A 24,410-nucleotide genomic window follows, 5' to 3' on the forward strand; every position below is an offset into this window, starting at 1 on the left:
ACTGCCATCTGCTTTCTGTACAAATTGTAAATAGCCTTTCACTCCCTGTACTTTACCCCTGCCACCTTCAGAATTTGAAAGAGAGTATTCCAATCAACATTGTCAAAAGCTTTCTCTAGGTCTACAAATGCCTTTCCTTAATCTTTCTTCTAAGATAAATCGTAGGGTCAGTATTGCCTCACGTGTTCCAACATTTTTATGAAATCCAAACTGATCTTCCCCGAGGTCAGCTTCTACCAGTTTTTCCATTGGTCTGTAAAGAATTCGCATTAGTATTTTGCAGCCGTGACTTATTAAACTGATAGTTCGGTAATTTTCACATCTGTCAACACCTGCTTTCTTTGGGATTGGAATTATTATTGGCATTAGCAGCATTTTTTTAGTTTTATTTGAATTCTATAATTATTACCAAATAGCTATGTTAATTAACATAACTGAACAACTAATTTTCACAAAAATGATATCTCTTGTTTTTAATTACTAGCTGTATGAAACTAAATTTAAATTTGAAGCATCCGTGCAAAACGTCTTGCTAAATAAAAAGGATTATATATTTTAATAATATCATAATGATATTTTCACTCTGCAGTAGAGTGTACCTGGTATGAAACTTCATGGCAGATTAAAACTGTGTGCCGGACCGAGACTCGTACTCGGGACCTTTGTCTTTCGCAGGCAAAGGTCCAGTGTTCGAGTCTCGGTATGGAGGAGGAGGATATTGGTGTTTAACGTTCCGTCGACAACGAGGTCATTAGAGACGGAGCACAAGCTCGGATTAGGGAAGGATGGGGAAGGAAGGCAGCCGTGCCCTTTCAAAGGAACCATCCCGGAATTTGCCTGGAGTGATCTAGGGAAATCACTGTCTCGGTATGGCACACAGTTTTAATCTGCCAGGAAGCTTCAACAATACTGTTCTATCTCTAGAAATAAAGAAAGGATTTTCTTTTCTTTTTGATGTTTCACGTTTTTAAGTATGACGCAAATGTAAGAGGGCTAGTCGTAAAGGACTCTTCATTAGATACCTTTTACTTCTAGTTAAGAACACCACTGTACCGAAACAAGCATCTCAGGGTGCTTCTCAAAAATTATTCTACTACTGTTTGATGATCTATGCAAACCTCTCATCCTTATATTGGTGAAATGTAAAGGGTAATGAATATGTCTATTTATGTAACTTTGAGATTCAGTAGTATTCATTTGTACTTTAAATGATTTATCTCAGACACAAACAAAAAAGTTATGTCCGAGTGTAATTCTATGACAACCGTAACATAGGGCAGTGACGACACCTACTGGGAGCCTGCTGGTTTCCCCTTTCTACCCATCCTTCTCATATTCCCACTTGTGCAGACAGTGCCCTAAGGGGACTGCACATTGCTTGATTCCAGGACTCTGTGGACTTCTGTTATTCCACGTAACGTGTCACAATTATGTCCCAACCTAAGAACAATAGGAAACAATATCGAAATATTTTATGGTATGATCATTTGTAAATTGATCTTCTAAAAGAAGACAGCTCAGTCACTAAGACGATATCTTAATATGATTTAATGTAAAAAGGGCTGAAGTTTAGAGCTGAAATAATAACCAGAGTAATACGCACAGAGCACATCCTATTATTTCAGTATATTTGAGATTCCTATGCCATAATTACTGGGCCAGAGCAAACATCCAATAAAAGAACAACTTTTCAGATTTGACTGTGTGTCTGGGAGGAGGATTACACAAACTTGAAAAAGAATAACATCTCACCATCCTCCATGCACTTATTTTGCGAATGAGGTACTGATGATTTCTTACTCGCTCCTTTAATACCCATAAAACCAGCCAAGCAACCAGATCGAGGTACATCTTGAGAAAATATAAGGCACACATTTAATTTCCTGTTTGTTTGCAGAAACAGGTTGGGTGGGCACAACCCACTGATAAAGTGCAGTAATTCATTTTCTCCAATTGAAGGGGAAGAGTAATGACTTGGGTACAAAGTTGCTAGTTGAATTTATTCTGTGTGATAGTGAAATGTAGAGGAACATCACAGATATCAAGGTAATGCCATCCGAGACATGGGCATCAACTGCTAACAATGAACCTGAGAGAGGGACTAAGGATGAGAAAGGGACAGGTAACCAGGATAGGTACGTTATGGAATGGAAGCTGGAAGAAGAAGAGAATAGAGTAAAGTGCCTGGGAACAGTGGAGGAAAATCTCCCAACGGATGAACCATAAACGACAGAAGAGGAGTGGGGTAGATTTAAGAGGATATCTGTAGGTAATCTGTGGGAGGACAAGTAACAAAAAGAGATGCAAGAAACAAAAGATACACCTACATCTACATGGTAACTCTGCAATTCACACTTAACTGCCTGGCAGAGGGTTCATCGAACCATTTTCATACTACTTCTCTACCATTCCACTCTCGAATGGCACTTGGGAAAAAGGAACACCTGAATCTTTCCATTTGAGCTCTGATTTCTCTTATTTTATTATGATCATTTCTCCCTACGTAGGTGGGCGTCAACAAAATATTTTTGCATTCGGAAGAGAATGTTGTGATTGAAATTTCTCGCCGCAAAGAAAACCACGTTTGTTTCAGTGACTGCCACCCCAACTCGCGTATCATATCAGTGACACTCTCACCCCTATTGCGCAATAACACGAAATGAGCTGCACTTCTTTGCACTTTTGCGATATCCTCCGTCAATCCTACCTGGTAAGGATCCCATGCCGTGCAGCAATATTCCAGCAGAGGACGGACAAGTGTAATGTAGGCTGTCTCTTTAGTGGGTTTGTCGCATCTTCTAAGTGTTCTGCCAACAAAGCGCAGTCTTTGTTTTGCCTTCCCCACAATATTATCTATGAGGTCTTTCCAATTTAAGTTGCTCGTAATTGTAATTCCTAGGTATTTAGTCGAATTAACAGCCCTTAGATTTGTGCGATTTATCATGTACCCAAAATTTATCAGATTTCTTTTAGTACCCATGAGGATGACCTAGCACTTTTCTTTGTTTAGTGCAAATTGCCACTTTTCGCACCATACAGAAATTCTCTCTAGATAATTTTGTAATTGGAACTGATCATTGGTGATTTTACTAGACGGTAAATTACAGCGTCAGCTGCAAACAATTTAAGGGGGCAGCTCATATTATCTCCTAGATCATTTATGTAAATCAGGAACAGCAGAGGGCCTATGACACTACCTTACAGAACGCCAGATATCACTTCTGTTCTACTTGATGATTTCCGTCTGTCACTGCGAACAGTGACCTCTCTGAGAGGAAATCACGAATCCAGTCACACAACTGAGACGATACTCCACATGCACACAATGTGATTAATAGTCGCTTGTGAGGAATGGTATCAAAAGCCTTATGGAAATCTAGGAATATGAAATCGATCTGAGATCCCTTGTTGACAGCACTCATTACTTCATGAGAATAAAGAGTTAGCTGTGTTGCACAAGAACGATATTTTCTGAATCCGTGTTGGTTAAGTATCAATAAGTCATTTTCTTCAAGGTGATTAATAATGTTCAAGTAAAGTATATGCTCCAAAATCCTACTGCAAATTGAGGTCAGTGATATTGGTCTGTAATTCAATGGGTTACTCCTATTTCCTTTCTTGAATATTAGTGTGAACTGTGCTACTTTCCAGTCTTTAGGAACAGACCTTTCTTCAAGTGAGCGGTTGTATATGATTGATAAGAAAGGCGTTATTGTGTCTGCATACTCTGAAAGGAACCTGATTGGTATACCATATGGACCAGAAGACTTGCCTTTCTTAAGTGATTTGAGTTGTTTCGCAACACCTAAGGTATCTACTTTATTGTCACTCATGCGAACAGCTGTTCTGGTTTTGAATTCTGTAATATTTACTTCGTCTACTTTCGTGAAGGAATTACGGAAGACTGTATTTAGTAACTCTGCTTTAGTGGCACCATCATCGGTAACATTTCCATTGCTATGGCGCAGAGGCGGTATTGACTGTTTTTTACCACTGGTGTACTTTACATACGACCAAAATCTGTTTGGATTTCTACCATATTTTGAGACAATATTTCATTGTGGAAACTATTAAAAGCATCTCGCATTGACGTCTGCACTAAATTTCGAGCCTCCGTGAAACTTAGCCAGTCTTCGGGATTTTGCGTTCTTCTGAATTTGGCATGCTTTTTTCGTTGCTTCTGCAACTGTGTTCTGACGTGTTTTGTGTACCATGGTGGATCAGCCCTGTCTCTTATTAACTTATGTGGTATGAATCAATCTATTGCTTTCAATATTGTATTTTTGAATTTGAGCCATATCTGGTCTACACTTACATAATTAGCTTGGAAGGAATGGAAACTCTCTATTAGGAAGGCATCAAGCGAATTTTTATCTGCTGTTTTAAAGAGCTATATTTTACATTTATTTTTAGTGGTTTTGGTTGACATGGTTTTGAGCCTCGTTACAATGACCTCGTGTTCACTAATCCCTGTACCCGTCATGACGCTCTCTATCAGATCAGGATTATCTGTGACTAAGAGGTCAAGTATGTTTTCGCAACCATTTACAACTTGTGTGGGCTCATGAACTAATTGTTCCAAGGAATTCTCAGAGAAAGCATTTAGTACAATTTCAGAAGATGTTTTTTTGTCTACCACCAGCTTTGAACATGTATTTTCACCAACAAATCGAGGGTAGATAGAAGTTTCCACTAATTATAATTGTATGAGTGGGGTACTTATTTGTAATGAAATTCAAGTGGAGAAGAAGAATATGTTGTTTAGGGTGCAATTCCACAATAGCACACTAGTACAAGAGAAGAGTACCAGACAAGAAAGAGCTGAAAATTATCCCTGTAATGGTTATAGATATACTACCTAAAGCAACACAAGAAAATTTGTGCCAGACTGGGACCAACCCAAATTTCCTCACGTCACACATCTATTTCTTCTCACAATTTATTAATGCATTTAACCACATTCCCACATATTGGCAGTCCTGTGAAGGTTTTAGAATTAAGAGGAGAAGTCGTAGACTATCATCGTCATTTTCATCATAGGCCCATGTTCGCCTTATGTATATAATTATTTTTGATGACATACTACAGTTTCAAATATTTAAATTTATTCCTACGAATATGAAAAGAAACAGATAGGTGCATGACATGGAAGTTTGGGTCGGTTCTGGGAGCATGCTCGGATAGCCAAATGGTAAGGTGACCACTCAAGATAAGCAGGAAATTCAGGTTCAAGTCCCAATCCGGCACATCTATACCTATTACAGTAAGTTGAACTTCAAGAGTAAGTTTCAATATTTGAATCTGTAGTCTATTATCAAACATAAATATTGGATAGAAAGAAAGAAGCTGAGAGAGTGGCGGCAGATGAGAGAATAAGGCGATGGAAGAGGGAACTAGAATGATGGCGGAAGATAATGATGGTTCAAAAAAGGTCCTGTATGGTTAAAACCGTGCGGCAGAACAATATGACAGACTGTGTCTGAATGGTGAACACAAGTGGTCAACAGGCAGAAAATAAGCAGGAACTTGAGATCAAGTGGGGGGAGTATTCTGAAGAACTCCTCAATCCAAATGGAGACCTGAACAAGGAGGAAGATGTGGAACTGCAAACAGAAGAGGACTTAAGATGGAGAGAAGTGGAAGATAAATTGAAAAAGAAGAAAGAGTGAAATGGACCAGGTTTGGGTGAGCTGAGTGTAGGAATGGGGTGAGAGCAGGAGAGATGGGGGTATGATGGATTTATCAAGTGATAAAAATTGTGTTGAAAAAGGAGGAGGACCCCAGAAAATTTGAAGAAGGGAATAACTGTCCTGATTTTCAAGAACGATAATAGCAAATGAGTGCAAAAACTGTCAGGGAATCACACTTATGAGCCACTTTGGAAACTGGAAGTCAGGGATAAATAGAAGGAAATACGATAGCACAAGATGATGGTTTCAGAGTATGAAAGCCTACAGAAGCTCTGATTGTCACTCTAATACAGCTACAGAAATAGCACTTTGAACATTGAATAGATATTCTGACAGTGATGGCCTTCCTGGGTATTGAAAAGCATACAATAGTAGTGTACGGTGGTGCAAGGTTTGGGAGTTCCACGGGAACCGATGAGGATAAGAGAAATCTACAACGATGGAAGTATAAGCTGTGTGAAAGTGGAAAGAGAGAGCTTGGTCTGGCAGGAACAGAAGAATGGCTGAAGATGGGAAAAATCCACTCTCACCATTGCTTTTCACTGTGGTGATGAATGAGATTAGCAACAGAGTGGCACAAGAACTTAGTGGAGCAAAGATGAAAGCAATGATATCTGCAGACGATTTCGTATATGGGGAGCAAGGAGAAAGTGCAGGAGCAACAAACTGGACAATAGTACGGGATGAAATTTAGCATAAGTAAGTGTGAAATGACAATCAAGGCCGACTACGGAAGGTGGAGAGTTTCTAGTACCTTTGATCCATAATGTGGGAGAGGCGAGCAGTAGCATTCTGGAAGTGTGTCAAAAGCCTGATCTGGAGCAGGGACATCCCTCAAAACAGCAAAAGGGTTATATACAGGATGTACTGGCCTCCTATCCTGATGTGTGCCACAATGAATTGTGTAATGAAAGGAAAAGGGAGAAGAAAAACACAACTTAATGAGGTGAAATTCTTGAGAAATACTATTGGAGTGACAAGGATGGATTGGATAAGGAATGAGAGGATCACAGAATAAATGAAGAATGAACCATTACAGGACAGGGTAGAGGAATCGAGGCTTCGACGGTACGGAGACGTTAAAGTGAGTGAAGAGGGAACACAGGCAGATGCAAAAATTAAAAGGGAAGGGAAAACAAGAGGAAGAACAAGAGATGGCTGGCTGAAAGGTGTGACAGGCTGCGTGCAAAAGACAGAAGAAGACTGGATCGAGGTGGAGAGCGAGAGACGTGGGAAGGCAGAAGTTGATGGAGAGGCTAATGCTCCAAACAGACCCAGCCAGTTTCTTAAAAGTTTATAAGATGATGATGATACGGAGGACAACACTGCAAACACACACACACACACACACACACACACACACACACACACACACACACACACACACACACACACAAATAAATGAATAAAATTATTCAAGCTGATCGAAGTGTACAGCAACAATGCACCATCATATGCCACAGTAGACAGGAAATGCAAGTACTTCCAGTGTCTTCAAGTCTGAATGACAAAGAATCAAACGGCACACATCTCTCTGTGAAGACCCAGGAATTGCAATAGAAGTGGAGGCCCTGATGTTTGAAGACCTGCCTATATCAACGAAAGACAACAGTGCAAAACTGAGAATCAGTCAAGGATCAGTTTTCCGTCAACTTTAACATTTTCAACACACTGGGTTTCACTACTGTTCACACCCACCAAAGAAGCCTACTGAACAGACGCAATAGTGGAAACGGCGCACCTGTGGCGGCTCGGTGCAGACTACTACAGCAGCCTAATCACCACAGACGAGTGTCGACGCAGAGACAGAGAAGCAAAACGAGTTGTGGAAATGTGGGTTCACCACCGCCAAAAAAGGCCGACACCCAACTGCCACAATAAAAGGCGATACTGGTTATTTTTTTGTGAGGTGCTAACTGATTACGTTAGTGAGAGATACAAACTGCTACATGGCATTCTAGTGAAATCTCCTCACGAGGTTACAGCATTTTGTCTCACCTCCCATAATCACCCGACACGGCGCACGGTAACTTCCTCTCACCCCCCACCCCGGACAAAGTAACCGTTGCGCGGCAGGCATTTCTACGATGAGGACAGGTCAGTTTTTGAAGTGGAACACTTTCCAAACAGCCTAAGTGTAGACTTTTATGACAAAGGTCTCTGATGTCATCGGGAAAAATGTGTCAGATTGAAATGTGTGTACTTAGAACACGAATAACAGAGGTGTCTAGTTCAGTCACTTTAGGATTACCGCCTTCACCTGCACGCACCGAGCCTGTGCCGGACGTCCTCAGTCATGCGGGCGAGCTCGCGGTGGCCGGCGGCGATGAGCTGCTTCTCGCGCAGCAGGTCGCGCAGGTTGCTGCCCACGAACTGGCGGAGGCCGTGCTGCTGCTGCAGCAGCACCTCCTGCCGCTCCAGCGTGCCCTCCGTCAGCTGGCCCAGCCGCTCCTGCTCACTCTGCACGCACAGTCACTGGTTACACCACTTCAGTCCAACTTTTTGTGCTCCGGCACATTTAACTAGTGTGAGCCCTACCGACATCACAATCATTATCCTACTACTACTACTACTACTACTACTACTACCACCACTAAAAACAATTACAATTAAAATTTCTTATACTACAACCTATATAATGAATGTGAAGTCTGGCGTGACACATTCCTTGTAAACTTATAAAAATCCCGTGTTTAGCCGGAACATGTTAATCCATATTCTATCAGTGGGTCTGTCACACTGTATTCGTATTTACTGTCGACGATGCTCGTACATGAAAATGTGACCTCACAAAGATACAACATGTGATCAAAAGTATCCGGACACCTGGCTGAAAATGACTTACAAGTTTGTGGCAGCCTCCACCAGTAATTCTGGAATTCAATATAGAGTTGGCCCACCCTTAGCCTTGATGACAGCTTCCACTCTCGCAGGCTCACCTTCCATCAGGTGCTGGAACGTTTCTTGGGGAATGGCAGCCCTTTCTTCACTCCGTCCTGCACTGACGAGAGGTATCGATGTCGGTCGGTGACGCCTGCCACGAAGTTGGCATTCCAAAACATCCTAAACGTGTTCTACAGGATTCAGGTCAGGGCTCTGTGCAGGCCAGTCCATTACGGGGATGTTATTGTCGTGTAACCACTCCGCCACATGCCGTGCATTACGAACAGGTGCTCAATCGTGTCTAAGATGCAAACGCCATCCTCAAATTGCTCTTCGACGGTAGGAAGTGAGAAGGTGCTTTAAACATTAATGTAGGCCTGTTCTATGGTAGTGCCACGCAAAACAACAAGGGGTGCAAGCCCCCTCCACGAGAAACATGACCACACTGTAACACCACCGCCTCCAAATTTTACTGTCGGCACTACACACTCTGGCAGATGATGTTCACTGGGCATTCGCCTTAGCCCCACCCTGCCATCGGATCGCACATTGTGTACCGTAATTCATCACTCCAACAAATGTTTTTCTACAGTTCAATTGTCCAATGTTTACACTCCTTACACCACGCGAGGTGTCATTCGGTATTTACCGACGTGATGCGTGGCTTATGGGCAGCTGCTCGACCATGAAATCCAAGTTTTCTCACCTCCCGCCTAACTGTCATAGTACTTGCGGTGGATCCCGATGCAGTTTGGAATTCCTGTGTGATGGTCTGGATAGATGTCTGCCTATTACACATTATGACCCCTCTTCAACTGTCGGCGGTCTCTGTCAGTAGACAGACTATGTCGGCCTGTGCGCTTTTGTGCTGTGTGTCCCTTCACGTTTCCACTTCACTATCACATCGGAAACAGTGGACCTAGGGATGTTCAGGAGTGTGGAAATCTCACATACAGACGTATGACACAAGTGACACCCAATCACCTGACCACGTTCGAAGCCCGTGAGTTCCACGGAGTGTCCCATTCTGCTCTCTCACGATGTCTAATGACTACTGACGTCACTAGGTCACTGATACGGAGTACCTGGCAGTAGGTGGCAGCACAATGTACCTAATATGAATAAACGTATGTTTTTGGGTGTGTCCAGATACTTTTGATCACATAGAGTATGTTGAACCAAATCAAGAATACGTTTCCAAGTAATGCTAATGATCGTCCACCAGAGACCAGAAATTGCCTGAAGTTGTATAAAATGATTTCGAGGATTTCTCTCCTGAAGATATGAAATTTTCATTTTTAATTTTTCAAAATTCCAATTTCTGAAGCTCTCTCATACCCTCCCTCCAAGCTCAGTAATACAAACAGAAACGAATGGATTACTGGTAAGCATAATCACTAGTTCAATTGTAGAAAACTGGCTCAACTTGTCATTAAATTCTGTGGTTAGAAGTTAAAGATGCTTGGCAAAAGATTATCACAGTTATTGACATTCACAGTTCCCAGAACTAAATTCAAAGCTGGAAAGGGTAATACGGGATTTCTTTTTAAATGTGCAATCCATAATTTCAGTTTCCTCTGGAAACCATTTACTGTACTTTTCACAGCTGAAATTTTGCAATTTTTTCCTTGTAATTGGAGGTTTAGCTCACTTAATTTTGAGGTGGTATCTGCCGAGCAATCTAAATTTTGGAGGCACAATATCTTGTCAGTTTTTCGACTATAAGGCCTAGAACACAATTTCAGAAAATCTGGTTTCATATCCAGAAGATTGCAGAATCATTGTAGAGTTCTCCCCCTAATAACGAGGAGAAAATGGTAAGCTCCACAACCAAATTTCCCAGAAACTTGGCTCAATGGAAGTGGGGTCAAAGACAGCGAACACGTGTCTTGGCTTACCCTTACAAACTCGACCATTTCCGGGAAAAAGACTAGCAAAGTTTTCAAGGTACTCTGTGTGCATTTTAGCACACAATAAGTACAACTGAAGCGGTCGCACAGTTGCTGGTGTTGTGGCTTCACACTCTCACACCCCATGTTTGAAATCCAATTATTACTTTTATTTTCATTTATCTATTAATTCATCTATTAATTGTCTGTCTCACAACTGAATTAAAAATAAGAAGAGAAGAATGAGAAAATCTTAAATTTTTTAGTGAAATCCCTGTAGTGTATCTTGATTCATAATCAATAACAGCTACCAATTTTCAGAAACAATGCTGCGAAGTTATTGCCAACTCATGAAATCTTCAGCAGTGTTAATGACGTTTCTTTCCCAAGTAAGATTCATACGAAGAAATATCACTGTGATAAACCTGCCTTTGCACGATGTTCATGGTGTTTGGAATTTCGTGTTTGCAATTGGTATCAACCAAGGAAATGCACCAACCCTTCCTGAAGAGTAAATATAAGAATAGAATGTAAGAATTGATATAAGAATGAAATATAAGAGTATGAGAATTTAAAAAGATTGAAATTCCTGAAAATACCATTCACATATAATCTTACGCATTTTGGTTGGCGAAAACCACAGCCATTTTTGTAAATTACGCAGTAAGGAATACTGAATTTTAACATACCCATATATAATGAATGTATGACACTTATTGTGAAACCCAGTTATAATTTTACATTTAATGTAACACCCTTGTATTCTCTAATTTAATATGAATAATTTTTGTAGTAAATTTCTACAAACATGGGTAGATAAACAAAGTTAAATAAATTTAAAGAAGAATCGAGTTTCAAACACTGGGCACAAAAGTTGTAGAGCTGCGATGCTGCCCGCTGTCCCACCGCTTCGGTTCAACTTTCAGCAATGCTAGAAGGTGTACAAATTACGGTGATAACTTTGACTGCCATTTTCTTAGAAACGGTCAAGTTTCTATGGGTAAGCTTAATTTGGACCCTCTGGAGTTCTGGGAAATTGGACGACGGTACCTTTCATGTTCTCCTTGTAAGCCACTTTACGTCTGCATGGAGAATTGTGTCACCATGCTCACACACTGATATATTCAAAAACATTTCTGAACAATTGGTGACATGTAGAAGACAAACAGATATAATTTACTACACGAGTTACATCTGTAACATGGCTCAACTTAAAAACCTTTGCTCATGAAGCTTTCTGGTGGATGATATAGTGATACAAGTTTGAAAATTAATCATCTTTAGCCCAAAGAACAAGAAACCCATTATTTTTTTCCATTCATCTATATCTATATTCCACAAGCCACCTGACGGGGGTGGTGGAGAGTACTTCTGGCACGGACTTTTCCCATCGTGGTCATTTCGTGAGGTATATGTGGGAGGAAGTAATATGTTGACTGACACTTCCCAGAATGTGCTGTTACAAAATTTCAATAGTGAATGTCTCTGTGATGCACAAAACCTCTCTTGCAATTTCTGCCACCAAAGTTTGTACAGTCCCTCAGTAATGCTCTCACACCGACTAAACAATCCTGCCCCCCCCCCCCTCTCTCTCTCTTCCTCCCTCCCCCTCTCCCCTACTACTTCTACCTGGTAACGCGGACCCAGAATACTCGAGGATTGGTCGAACAAACTCCTTGTAAGCCACATATTTCATGGATGAGCCCTATCTCTTGTTAATGCAACAAGTTTAGAGTGTGGAAAGTTGGTACCTTCAGCAAATTTCAGGAACGCATTAATATGTCTTCTCCCCTCGGCAGCACTTTTACAAACTACTCCTTAACTGTAAAATCGTGAAACACTAGTCTAACAAATAAACACAACTCTCCGGTATCAGAAATATACACGTTCTCATCCAACTGGAGCAAAAATAGTCACACGACTGCCAGTCCCGATATAACTTACATTCTAAATTTTTAGAAATTTCTTCAACACATCTAGCAGCAGCTTGGGAGTCAACTAAAGTCCTTTTATAGAAGAAATAAGTGCAGATTTATCTTTGTGGGCATCAAACAGATTCCACAGCATTGACCATTGTCTAGTAACTACTTTCCTGACACTGGAAGCTTTTTCTTTTTGCTAAAACTTAACATACTTAGCAAGAGACCATTGTCACATTACTAATTTGCTGAGCTGGCTTAGTAAACACAGTTTACTATCATGTTAATTTAGATTTTACGTTTCTAACTTTATGTTTTAATAATTCAGAATAAACTGGAAAGTTACTATTAAATTTTGTGTGATTTGTGGAAAAATGGCACACTATATTACATTTCCTGGGAACAGATAAACTGTTGTTACACAATAAACACATGGGTTTTCCTCTGAATTTGACAAAACAATCAGTCCATGGTAAAACTGTAAGCTCTTTGCCTTTTAGCCACATTAAGTTCTTTGTCTTTTAGCAACACTGTATTAAGAATAATCAACCACACAAAAGACACATAACTGACTCTCCACTCACAAGTTCTCATGTTATACTGCATAGCATGAAAACATTGCACAGGAAGAACTATCCATATAAACAACAATGTTTAAGAGGAGCAAACTTATTATTTGTGGCAAAGCTTCGTTGGGGTTAATGTGACTCTGTCTTCTATTCCCAACAATTGAGGTCTAATTTTTATTTGGGGAAATAATGAGTACAGCTTTGAGTGTACAAAAAATAGTTTTTTTCTGAAATTTTAGTTAATATCATAAATTGTCAGAACAAAAATCTGTTTACAAATGGTACAAGAAGAACATATCAGGGGCACAACGGTGCCCGGGGCCGCTGTGTCGCAGAAACGTGGCTTAAAGAGTGAGGGAAATTATATTCCAAGTGTGACAGGTGAGCTTGCAAGTACTATCTTCACAACATACAATTCCCGGTACTGCTGACAAAACGTACACTCACAAGCCAAAACATTATAACCAACACACACTGCAAAAATGAATACACACTGCAAGAATGAATACACACTGGTGGAGCCGCGAACACGTGATACAGTACGTAAAGTACACAGGTAGAGCAGAAATTAATGGTGAATGATTGTAGCAATGATATGTGCTGCAAAAGGGGAAATCCACTGATGTAACTGACTTTAACAAAGGGCAGAGTGCTATGGCCCAATGCCTGGGAATGAGAATCTTGGAAACAAAAGTGGTCAGCTGTTGACTTCCTAATGTCGTGAGCATCTACGATAAGTGGCTGAATGGTGTGTGTGTGTGTGTGTGTGTGTGTGTGTGTGTGTGTGTGTGTGTGTGTGTGTGTGTGTCGGGGGGGAGGGGGGGGGGGGGGGGGAGGTGAAAAGGTGTTCGACATCCACGTCTCGTCACAGAATGTGGAATCGGAGGTTTCCCCATTGTGTAAAGTGGGATTGCAGCAATAAGTAATGGATCGGTTGACAGATTACAATGCTGGTGAAGGCACGACTGTTTTGGAGCACACCATTCAGTGCTCTGCAGCAGATGCCCCTTTTTAACCCAATGACACCAATAATTACGATTTCCGAGGGTACACGGGCATCGAGATTTGACCGATCGATGGAAATATGTAACCAGGTGAGATGCATTGTATATCTTAATACACCAGGTTTGAACGGCTACCCAAAACGCGCATTATACCACAGGTGCAGGCTTACGGACAGAGGAGTACGCTGTGGGGGATTCACCTGGACTTCCGTGGAACTTGAGGCAGTAATCGAAGGCACTGCAACAGCTGCAGGCTACCTGAACATTATTGTAGATCAGCTGCATCCCCTCACTCTCTACATATGCCAGCAGGAAGCTATGACATTTTCCAGCAGGACAACTGTCCATGTCACAGTGCCAGAACCATACTACAGTGGTTTGAGGAGGAGGATGACAGTGAACTCATTTCGATGTTATGGCCACCGAATTCACCTGATCTGAACTCGACGAAACACATCAGGGACACTATCTGGCACCAATTCTGCACCCACAAACCGCTGGCCCACAATTTCCAGAAACTGTGTGACCTGTGCACAGACAACTGGTGGTGCATACCTCCAGAAACCTGTGAAGGACCCGTCAAATCCGTGCTGCGCACAGTCGCTGCCGTATTGCGACCCGGAGGCAGACCAAAATAGTATTGAGCAGGCAGTCTCAATGTTTCCCTCATACACATACCGGGTGAGTCGCATAAGGCATAACTCTCATTTTATTTCATGAATAGATCAAGATAGTAGAACAACGGTCCTGCCAAACAGTGGGAAGTTGACGTGTAAAGCACAACTCTGCAACAATTGGAAAAATTTCTGCCGACCTAGGTGCACATACGGCTGACTATAAGGGGAGGGGTACAAATAACCTCACAGATTAAGATACTTTTAATGGTGAGTGGAGGGGAGGGCTGACAGCAACACACGGCGTTGACCATAGTAATGTTATATAACTGCTGTGAATACTTTCTATTTCGCAATTTTACTCTTATGAGGGTTTACAAATGATGTTATACTTAAGAAATATAATTACAATATTATTATTATTTTATATAAAAGTACTATTTGAAACATTTTGGAGGGTGACATGACAACATACAATCAACTTAAAAACATATACATCGTACTTACGGAAGAGCTGACTACCTCTTTTTCTAAAAATTTATGTACAAGAACATATTTAACAAAAATTCCTCTTTTATAGAAGTCTAAGAGAAGTTATGCTACTTGTTTCAAAGAGAAATGAAGAATGTAAAACATGTTATAATGTGTTAACATTGGAATAAATAAACAAAATATCAAGAGGAGAAAACAGGTCGCTACTTATCGTAAATAAGACACATCGTGTTGCAGACAGACACAATTAAAAGACACACATAGCTTTTGACCACAGCCTTCATCAGTAAGGGAGAGACCACTGATGTTATTTTATTTCAATAAAACGAAAGCCATTTGGTTACAAAAACACACATTTCCTTGGAGTCAAAAGCCAGATTTAAAACACCTTCACTGATTTCAGAAATAACCTCAGAAAAAAGTAGGTCCCTTGAAAGAAGGGTATAAGGCAGGGAGGAATTGTGTAAACCAACACTATTTGTGACTGCCAAAAAAAATGTTGGTTCTACTATGTTTGTTATTGTCGGTTATTACCCACTGTGTTATATCTACTATTTTACAAGTATTGTGTGATTTTTATTTAGAGAAATGTATAAGTACATAGTGTACAAACTGCCAGCAACTGACACCATTTTCTTCTTCTTGTCACCATTTTCTTCTTCTTGTCACCCATACTTTCTAACATATAAACTACTTTTGAAGTGCCAAAATATACTGCAACAAATAAAATGCCACACAGTACAACGCGCTGGCAGTGAGACAGTTGCAATTCCTGGAACCTATCGCCCACGGTCTCTGGCCTGCTGAGGAGCACCACAGTCCCGGTTCCAGGGTTAAATCGGGAAAATCCGCTGCATTACGCCCCACACAAACAGACCAGGCCTGCGGGCAGATCGGTGAGACTAGATCAGACTGACAGGGCCTGCATATTAGAGGCAAACGAATGGCTTCAGCTCAGCAGGCCCAGTCCATTACAGGTACCCACAGAAACAGCCTCCACTTTCGGCCCACCGTGGAAATCCACTCTTTTGGCCAGATATTCACGAGCCACAGACAGCATGTCGATGAAATAACACTGTGGTGATCGGTCCGTGCAACAGATAACTTGTTCAAACACTCTGAGAATCAATAATAATGAGGATAGGTAGCAACTCACTGTAAAGATGATTGCTGAGCCACAGACTGGCACACAGAAAAGACAATCGCACTCACGAGTAAATTTTCAGCCGTAGCTTTTGTCAGAAAACGAGAGAGCGCGCGCACACACACATTCACACAATCACTCAGACACAACTCGTGCACACGTGACTACCATCTCTGGCCGCTGCATCTACAGCCTCTGAGAATCTCGAAACAAACCACTCCTCGTGCCTCCCTGCCTCTCGTCGGCAGTTGCTAGGCTAGCGGCAAGAAGTGATGGTGGCACTGACTGCAAGCTGAGGAGAGTGGCAGGAAGAGGACAAGCAACAGGAATGAGGGAAGTGGCACACGTACTCGTATGGACCCAGCCAGCGACGATGCACGACACCTCAGTAAACAAACCATTTCATCTACTGATACAAAAATGAGATTTTTTCCAGTGTTCCTTTCAAATTTCACTGACATTTCCGATTGAAATTCCCTGATTTCCATAACCTGTGGCAACCCTGTACTTCCGTATCTCTGTGAGTAAAAACATTTCGAGCATTTATCATACACCATAGATGTTTCTTTGTGTGCTATCATTAGCAAATAACCATATATCGATAATCTCAATCATTTATGAAATATAACTACACGGTCTATTCAAAAAATTCTGGAACATTCGTTATTCCTCGCCAAAATTTTCATTGTCGTAAGTCTGTTAGTTATTGTTCAGTGCTGTATCGAGCAGAACATTGTTACGCACAGATGCGAATTTCGAGATGGCAGAGTTAGAGGAGCAACACAACTGCATTAAATTTTACGTGAAACTAAAGAAAACGTTCACAGAGACATCAAATTATGCTGGAATCCTACGGTGATGAGCGCTTAAGCCGTACTTAGTGTTACGAGTGGTTCACCTGGTTTAAAAATGGACAAACAGAAGTTAAAGATGACCCTCGTTCAGGAAACCCTTCGACATCTAACGAAAATGCTCGTGTCGGGAATGTCAAAGAAATTGTGCGTGGCAATCAAAGATTGATTGTCCAAGAGATTGCAAACAGTGTAACATTTCAGTTGGGTCATGTCACGAAATCCTGACACGGCATCTCAGAATGCACTGTATCGCCACCAAGTTCGTCCCATAGCTCCCAAGTCAAGACTAAAAAGACTTTCGCCTCGCCATCTGTGAAGAGCATTTGGACCGCGCAAATGAGAATGAGACGTTCCTTAAGAGAATCATAATTGGTGACGAGACGTGGGTCTATGCTTATGATGTTGACCAAGGTTCAGTCTTCACAGTGGGTTGGGAAAGCTTCTCCAAGACCAAAAAAAGCTCGTCAGGTCAATCAAATATCAATGCAATGCTGATAGTTTTCTTTGACTTTGAAGGATCAGTTCATCACGAATTCGCACCACATGGACAAACTGTTAACCGATGGTACTATCAGGACTTTTTGAGACACCTGCGCGGGAATGTGAGAAGGAAACAGCCTGAAATGTGGCAAGACAATCTGTGGCTCTTGCATCAAGATAATGCCCCTGCGCATTCATCCCTATTGGTGCGTGACTGTTGCACAAAAATCGAAATCACTGTGCTGCATCACCCTCCGCACTCTCGAGACCTGTCCCCTGCGGACTGTTTTTTATTCCCAATGTTGAAAACCCCACTGACAGGAGGAGGATTTGCAACACTAGACGAGATGAAAGAAAATTCGCAGATGGCAAAGTGGAAACAGCATTGGGAACGACGTACCAATTGTGGAGGAGAGATTTCGAAGGAGACCACGCACAATAAGTAGAAGGTAAGCACTGAAAAAGTTTGTGGACAAAGTTACGAATTCTTTGAACAGACCTCCTATTGTTACGACCACACGAATCGCGATGTGCAGGAACGGAATTGGGTACACTGTGTGCCTCCGTTTGCTGATATAAAAACCAATAACTTGAGATCTAAATGACAGATAACTCTGCTCTCAAATTTAAATAATTTCCATACCCCATCTACGTTCCACGTAAGGCAACGTACGAGGTAAGTTCAACCGGACACAAAGTTTATGCAATGCGTACCATCTCTCAGCACAGGTATCCACATTACGCAGGCAGTACAGTGACAACAAAGCCGTGTGCAGCACAGAATGCAGAGCGCACATATGTAGCAGTCGAGGGGTTAAATTTCGTCTGAAAATGACATTCATCACAAATCTGTATCAATCTCACAAAATATCATCTTTCGCACTCGGCTGCCTCTTTGCTTAATCAATTAAGAGAAATGTAGGCTTCATTTCATTGTCATTTCTCATCAATGTAAATTGACTTCGAATATAAATTTGTCACAAAAGGCATTAATTAACCACTGTGAAGTGATACACCGCTGTACAGATAACAGTAGCAGCCGATAACAGACTCACTGACAACAGTTTCTCGCGTGAAGGTACCTGCTTGCGATTCCACCTTCCCCTCCCCTTTCCGCCCTTCACTTGCCGTCACTGTTAGTAGCAACGAGCCAGCTAATTGCTCACTGTGATGGTGAGAGTGTGAACCAGACTGATGGAGAGGCCAGTCTAGGTGATCACTGCTAAATCATCAGCAAAAGTTAAACATTTGACAGTGATTTTGTGTCCAGATTCAGAGACATTTGATGTGTTTTCTCCATCCACTCAGACCTTTGTCCAGAACCAAGTTAAACAGCAGGGGGAGAGGCCGTCTCCTTGTCCAAACTCGTATACACGTCGCAAAAGGCTCAGAGGGTTCAACGAGCGATTTTACCGTCGATGGTGTGTTCAAATTAGTTGTCTGGTCTTGCTGCCCACTCTGAGGTCTTCCAGAGTGTCGAAAACACTGTCTCTCGAGAGAATTGCAAACCCTCATAAATCTGTAAAGCTGACTACTGCACTGGTACACTGGTGAATTCTTAATATTGTCCCCAGGTACCAAGCCCATTCTGTGCACAGTCGGCCCTTCCTGAATCCATTTGGTAGTCACCAATCAGGTGGTCAGTGTGTTGCTAAAGCCATTTGTGGGGAGTTTTGAAGACACTCTATATGTGATTGTCTAAAGACTGTGTAGTTGTTTGATCAGATTTGTCGCCTTCCTTATGCAGTTGGAGCATCAATGGACATTCCCAATCGTGTGGAATTGTTTCAGTTTCCCAGGTTTTTAAAAATAATGTGAACAATAAAAACTAATGAATGTGTCAGCAACTTTCACATCACAGAATCATAAAAAATAGAATCACCTTTTAGAATTTTTGTGCCTGACCTAAAATTCAAAGCATATTTTATAAAAATGTGTAACAATAATCGAAATTGCTGGATGGAAAATATGAAAAATAGTGGAAAGACAACTCACCTCCAGCTGACTGATGAGAGGCGCACAGAAACATGCAACAGCGCACAGTATTTATAGTAGCTTTCAAACTCTCTCTCTCTCTCTCTCTCTCTCTCTCTCTCTCTCTCTATCTCTCTCTCGTGAAAGTACTCACATTCACACAAATAACCACACTGACACTCAACTGCTCACACTCATGGCTGCCATTCTGTGCGGCAGGGTGCCTGTGTGGTTGTTTGTGTGAATATGTGTACTTTACTAGAGAAAGAGCCAGATCTTGAACGCTAGTGTAAATACTGTTTTTCTGTTGCATGTTTTTATGTGCCACACACCAGTTAACTATATGTGAGTCGTTGCCTTCCCTATATTTTACATTTTATAAAAAAGTATTGTAACAAAATGCAAGTACTCATATTAAAATACTTATATGTGTATACATAATAAACAGTCAACAAAACCATAATCGAGAACATTTTATAAAACGCATCCTTAATGAAAAACTACAAGGAGAATGAGTCATTACTTAAAAAGAGTTGCAAACATCATGACAATGATAAAAAAGTTAAAAAGTTTTTAATTTTTTTTTTAAGTTTTATGAATTTCATTATTTGTGCTGTTGCCCATACTTTTAAAATATCAATTTTAAATGATTCAGAGTTTACTATTATCCACTGGTCTTCTTGTCTTAGTTTTAATACATAACTCCAAAAAATGTTATAAATTACCGGTGATGGGTGCAAACAACTAGAAGTCAATATTTTGGGAACAATTTGAAATTGAACACAATGAACAAAAGGAGCTACAGCTCGGTACTCCACGACAAATGAGCTGGAACAAATAATGAGTGACCACCCAAAATAGATTGAAATGAGACCAGCTGGATGGGATGGTGAACAACCATTCCTTGGAAGTTTCCTCAGTCATACCATTCAGTTTAGTTTAGTGAATGCACATATCAGAAATACAGAACGGAACAAGGTCGGTGCGTGCGCATGTGGAGCAGCAGCACCAGAGGTGCCGGAGTGGGGGGAGGTGGGAGGGAAGGGAAACAGTCGTGAGGGGGGCAAACTCTCCTCGATGCCTTTTCATTCTCTTTATTTGAGATACTATCCAAAGGCATTTGTACTGAGAAATTTGAAATTTAGTACCTGCTACCAAAGAAATTCTGTGTTGCAATCACTCCTACAAAGGCCGAGCCAACCAACTGAGTGGCAGCAACTTCACCACGTGAGTGCAAATCTTCAGCCACCCGAACTAAACTGTCTTAAGTACTGTCTGACAATAGAAGTGACTAATGCACCATTAAGAGTGAGAAACACAGTCACTGAATATACACAGCAAGATTGTAAAAACCCATACATTGAGAATGAAACAAGTGACAAGAGAACTACAGTCTACAGTTTAGATACACAATCACATATGAATAAATAAAAATGCTGCATAAAACACCTCGAAGAGTCTACGTCAATAAAATGTTACTTTAAATTGTGCCACGTCCCATGTGCTACTAGCAATAAAGCAATGACCCTCTGAATGTTATCATTAGACCTTCTCCAATTAACTTGATGTCTGAAATACATGTAACTCTACCTTCAAAAAGTGAAATGCCATTACGAAACTCAACATGACTGCATATGATCAGAGACATCACCTAAATTTCACTGATTTGCAAAAACAGTAACAGGCGATTTAGGCACAGCTTTGTAGACAAACCTTGTGACAATGTCGACTAGAACACGCTCCTTCAAGTTCTGGAGGTAAAGGGGGAGGGGGGGAGTGAAATACCATTTACCAGTCCAGTTGTACAGACAACCAGACTGCACTTATCAAAGGAAACGAAAATGAAGCAGTGGCTGACGAGGAGAGTGACACAGCAATGTAGCCCATCCCCAATCTTATCCAATAGCATTGGGCAGGCAGTACAGGAAACCAAGGAGAAATTTGGAAAGGGAATTACAGTTCATGGAAAATAAACAAAAATTTTGGGCTTTGCTGATGATATTGTAATTCTGGTTGGTTGATTTGGAGGAAGGGACCAAACAGAGGTCATTGGCCAAATCAGATCAGGGAAGAAAGCTGGCCGTGCCCTTTCAGAGGAACCATCCTGGCATTTGCCTGAAGTGATTTAGGGAAATCACAGGAAACCTAAAGCAGTATTGTCGGACACGGGTTCGAACTGTCGACCTCGCCCGAATGAGAGTCCAGGGTGTCAACCACTGTGCCCACCTTGCTCGGTACATTGTGACTCTGTCACACAAGGCAAAGGGACTCTGAAGAGCAACTGAATGGAATGGACACTGTCTTGAAAAGACACAATAATATAAATAACAACTAAAGTAAAACAAGGATAATGAACTGCAGACAAAATCGGAGGGTATTAGGCTAAGAAACCAAACACTAAAAGTAGTACACGAGTTTTTGTATTTGTACATCGAAATAGCTGATGATGGCCAAAATAGGGAGCATATAAAAACGCAGATGGGCAAAAGCAAGAAAAGCTTTTCCAATGAAGAGAAATCTGTTACCAATGAACATAAATTTAAGTGTTAATAAGTATTTTCTGAAGGATTTTGTCTGGGGTGTAGCCTTCTAAAGAGGTAAACAGGAACGATAAACAGTCCAGAAAAGAAAGGGGGATAGAAGATCAGATTGGTAGACTGAGTAACTAAAGGAGGTACGAGATGACGATCCACCACGAACAGCACAGGTCTAGCACGACAGCTTTCTGGAGGTGGAACAGGTGGAATTAAGATAATTAACATACACATTATCTGCACTCAGAAATAGTTAAAGTAATCTTAAGCCCCCCACGAATCTGTGCATGCGCGGTGGACAGCGACAACTCTAATGTGCACAGGAGGGTATCCTCAGAGTATCCTTTCTGCTGTTACTGTTTATGGTTTACTGTTGTTGTTGACATCTGTCAGCAGCTAACTTCGAGTTTTCGTATGGGAGATTTTGCAATTATCAGTGCTTAAATTATAACAAATATCGATATTCAACAAAAGCAATATTTTTGGCCAAAAAACTTTTATTACAAGCGGTTTGTGAAAAGCATTCTTTGTACCGACTGCATCGTATTCTAGAAGTGGAATGGACCATGAAAGCATCAAGTGTTCTATTTCACATGTATAGTGAAGAAAGGTATCGTATGAGCATCAACCTGCTGTATCATAATAAAATATGTCAGCAATCAATTATTTCTGAGTAAATATGTGTATACCTTTATGTATGCGATTTTCGACTTGTTTATATAGTGCTGTAATGTACGAAAAGGCACAGTTGATATGATTGCATCTTTTGCTTTATTTCAACATGCCTGGCAGGAGGGGTCACAAAGGGAACAACAATAATGACTGAGTGAAGCTGCCTCCTACATTACTGTGTCTCCTGAGCAAATTCCTTCCTGTATAATCAACAGAAGCTTGTTGAAATAAGTTGCATCCATTCTCACGAAGTTCTGAAATTCCTGAAGGTATTTGGGCCGAAATTACTTCATTAATAGGGAATATGTGCCCCAGCCCCTACCTTCGTCCCTTCTTCCCAGCCAGGTTTTCAGCCGACGACATCCGACTTTTTGTTGTCGTTATCGTGCCCGTCCTAAGTGTTATAGACACTGCCACAGCAGTAGCTCCAAAAAACAACCACATCGTCCCATGCACAAAATTCTGTGTAAACTTAAATTTAGATAAAGTTGCTACTCACCATATAGCGGAGATGCTGATTTGCAGACAGCCACAACAAAAAGATTGTCACAATATAAGCTTTCAGCCATCAAAGGCCTCTGTCAAAAATAAGACAACCGAGGCGCGCACGCGCGTGCGTGCCCCCCCCCCCCCCCCCCCCCCCACACACACACACACACACGGCTGCAGCCTCTGGCAGCTGAAGCCACACTCAGTTAATGAATAAATAGGAACCTTGAGGTCTCAGAAATTTCTAATTGGAATAAACAACTTTGCAAGAAATCAGCCATTCCACTTTGACATTTGTGTGGTGTTGTCACCTAGTGCACATGTGTGACTTACACCAGCACTATTCCACGTGCACTGTGTAATCGGCCAACGTGAACCAGTCTGCAGTTCCTAATTTGTACACTTGGGGGTGTTGCTGCATGTGTGTGCCACCTTAGGTGCAACGTGTAACACAGGCTTAGTGAGGAGGTACTAATTTGAATTGGGGAATTGTTGGTTGGATGATTAAAGGCATCAAACTACTAGGTCATCAGTCCTTTTTTTTACTCTAAAGCACAGGTCTAATGACCGTATGTCAGAGATGGCCGACTGCAGAAAATCCACGGGAAAAAACCCCAAGGTCTACCAAAGGTCAACAAAGGCGAGATAAGGGACAAATAAGAGAAGAAGGGGGGGGGGGGCGGGGGGGGGTTTATAGGAATAAGGCAGGTGAGATGGCCTATCTAGGAAGCAGTCAGAGGCCCCCAAAATCATAATGCAATGAGGGGACATAAGAGGTCTGTTCAAAAATTTCTGGGATTTTGTGCACAAAATTTTTCTACGCTTACTTTTTACTTATTGTGCACGGTCTCCGAACAACTCTTCTCCACAATCGATACACCACTCACTATGTCGGTTCCACTTCCAGAAGCAGTCTCGGTACACCTCTTGGTGGCTAGCACGAAATGCTGTCTATGAATTTTCTTCTCTCATCCATTGTTGCAAATCTTCATTCTTTCAATGAAATAGTCAACTTTGGAAATATAAAAAAAAAAGTCCGCAGGTGCCAGAATACCGAGGATGAGACAGCACAAAGATTTTGTTTTTTGTGCAATAGTCATGTGCCAACAGGGATGAAAATGCAGATGCATTATCGTGATGCAAGAGCTACGAATTTTCTCACCACATTTCAGGCCATTTCCTCCTCACATTTCCTTGCAGGCA

General features: G+C 41.3%; 1 protein-coding gene across 1 annotated transcript in view; it reads right to left on the reverse strand.

The window, feature by feature from the left end:
* The window catches only part of LOC124719867, a 146,159-nt gene that overhangs the window by 116,688 nt on the left and 5,061 nt on the right, over positions 1–24,410 (reverse strand). Inside the window, exon 2 of the mRNA XM_047245050.1 lies at positions 7,961–8,150. Coding sequence (XP_047101006.1) covers positions 7,961–8,150 — 190 coding nt within the window. The remainder of the gene's footprint in view (positions 1–7,960; positions 8,151–24,410) is intronic.

This window comes from Schistocerca piceifrons, chromosome 11, assembly GCF_021461385.2.
Source record: "Schistocerca piceifrons isolate TAMUIC-IGC-003096 chromosome 11, iqSchPice1.1, whole genome shotgun sequence".
NCBI classification, from domain to species: domain Eukaryota; kingdom Metazoa; phylum Arthropoda; class Insecta; order Orthoptera; family Acrididae; genus Schistocerca; species Schistocerca piceifrons.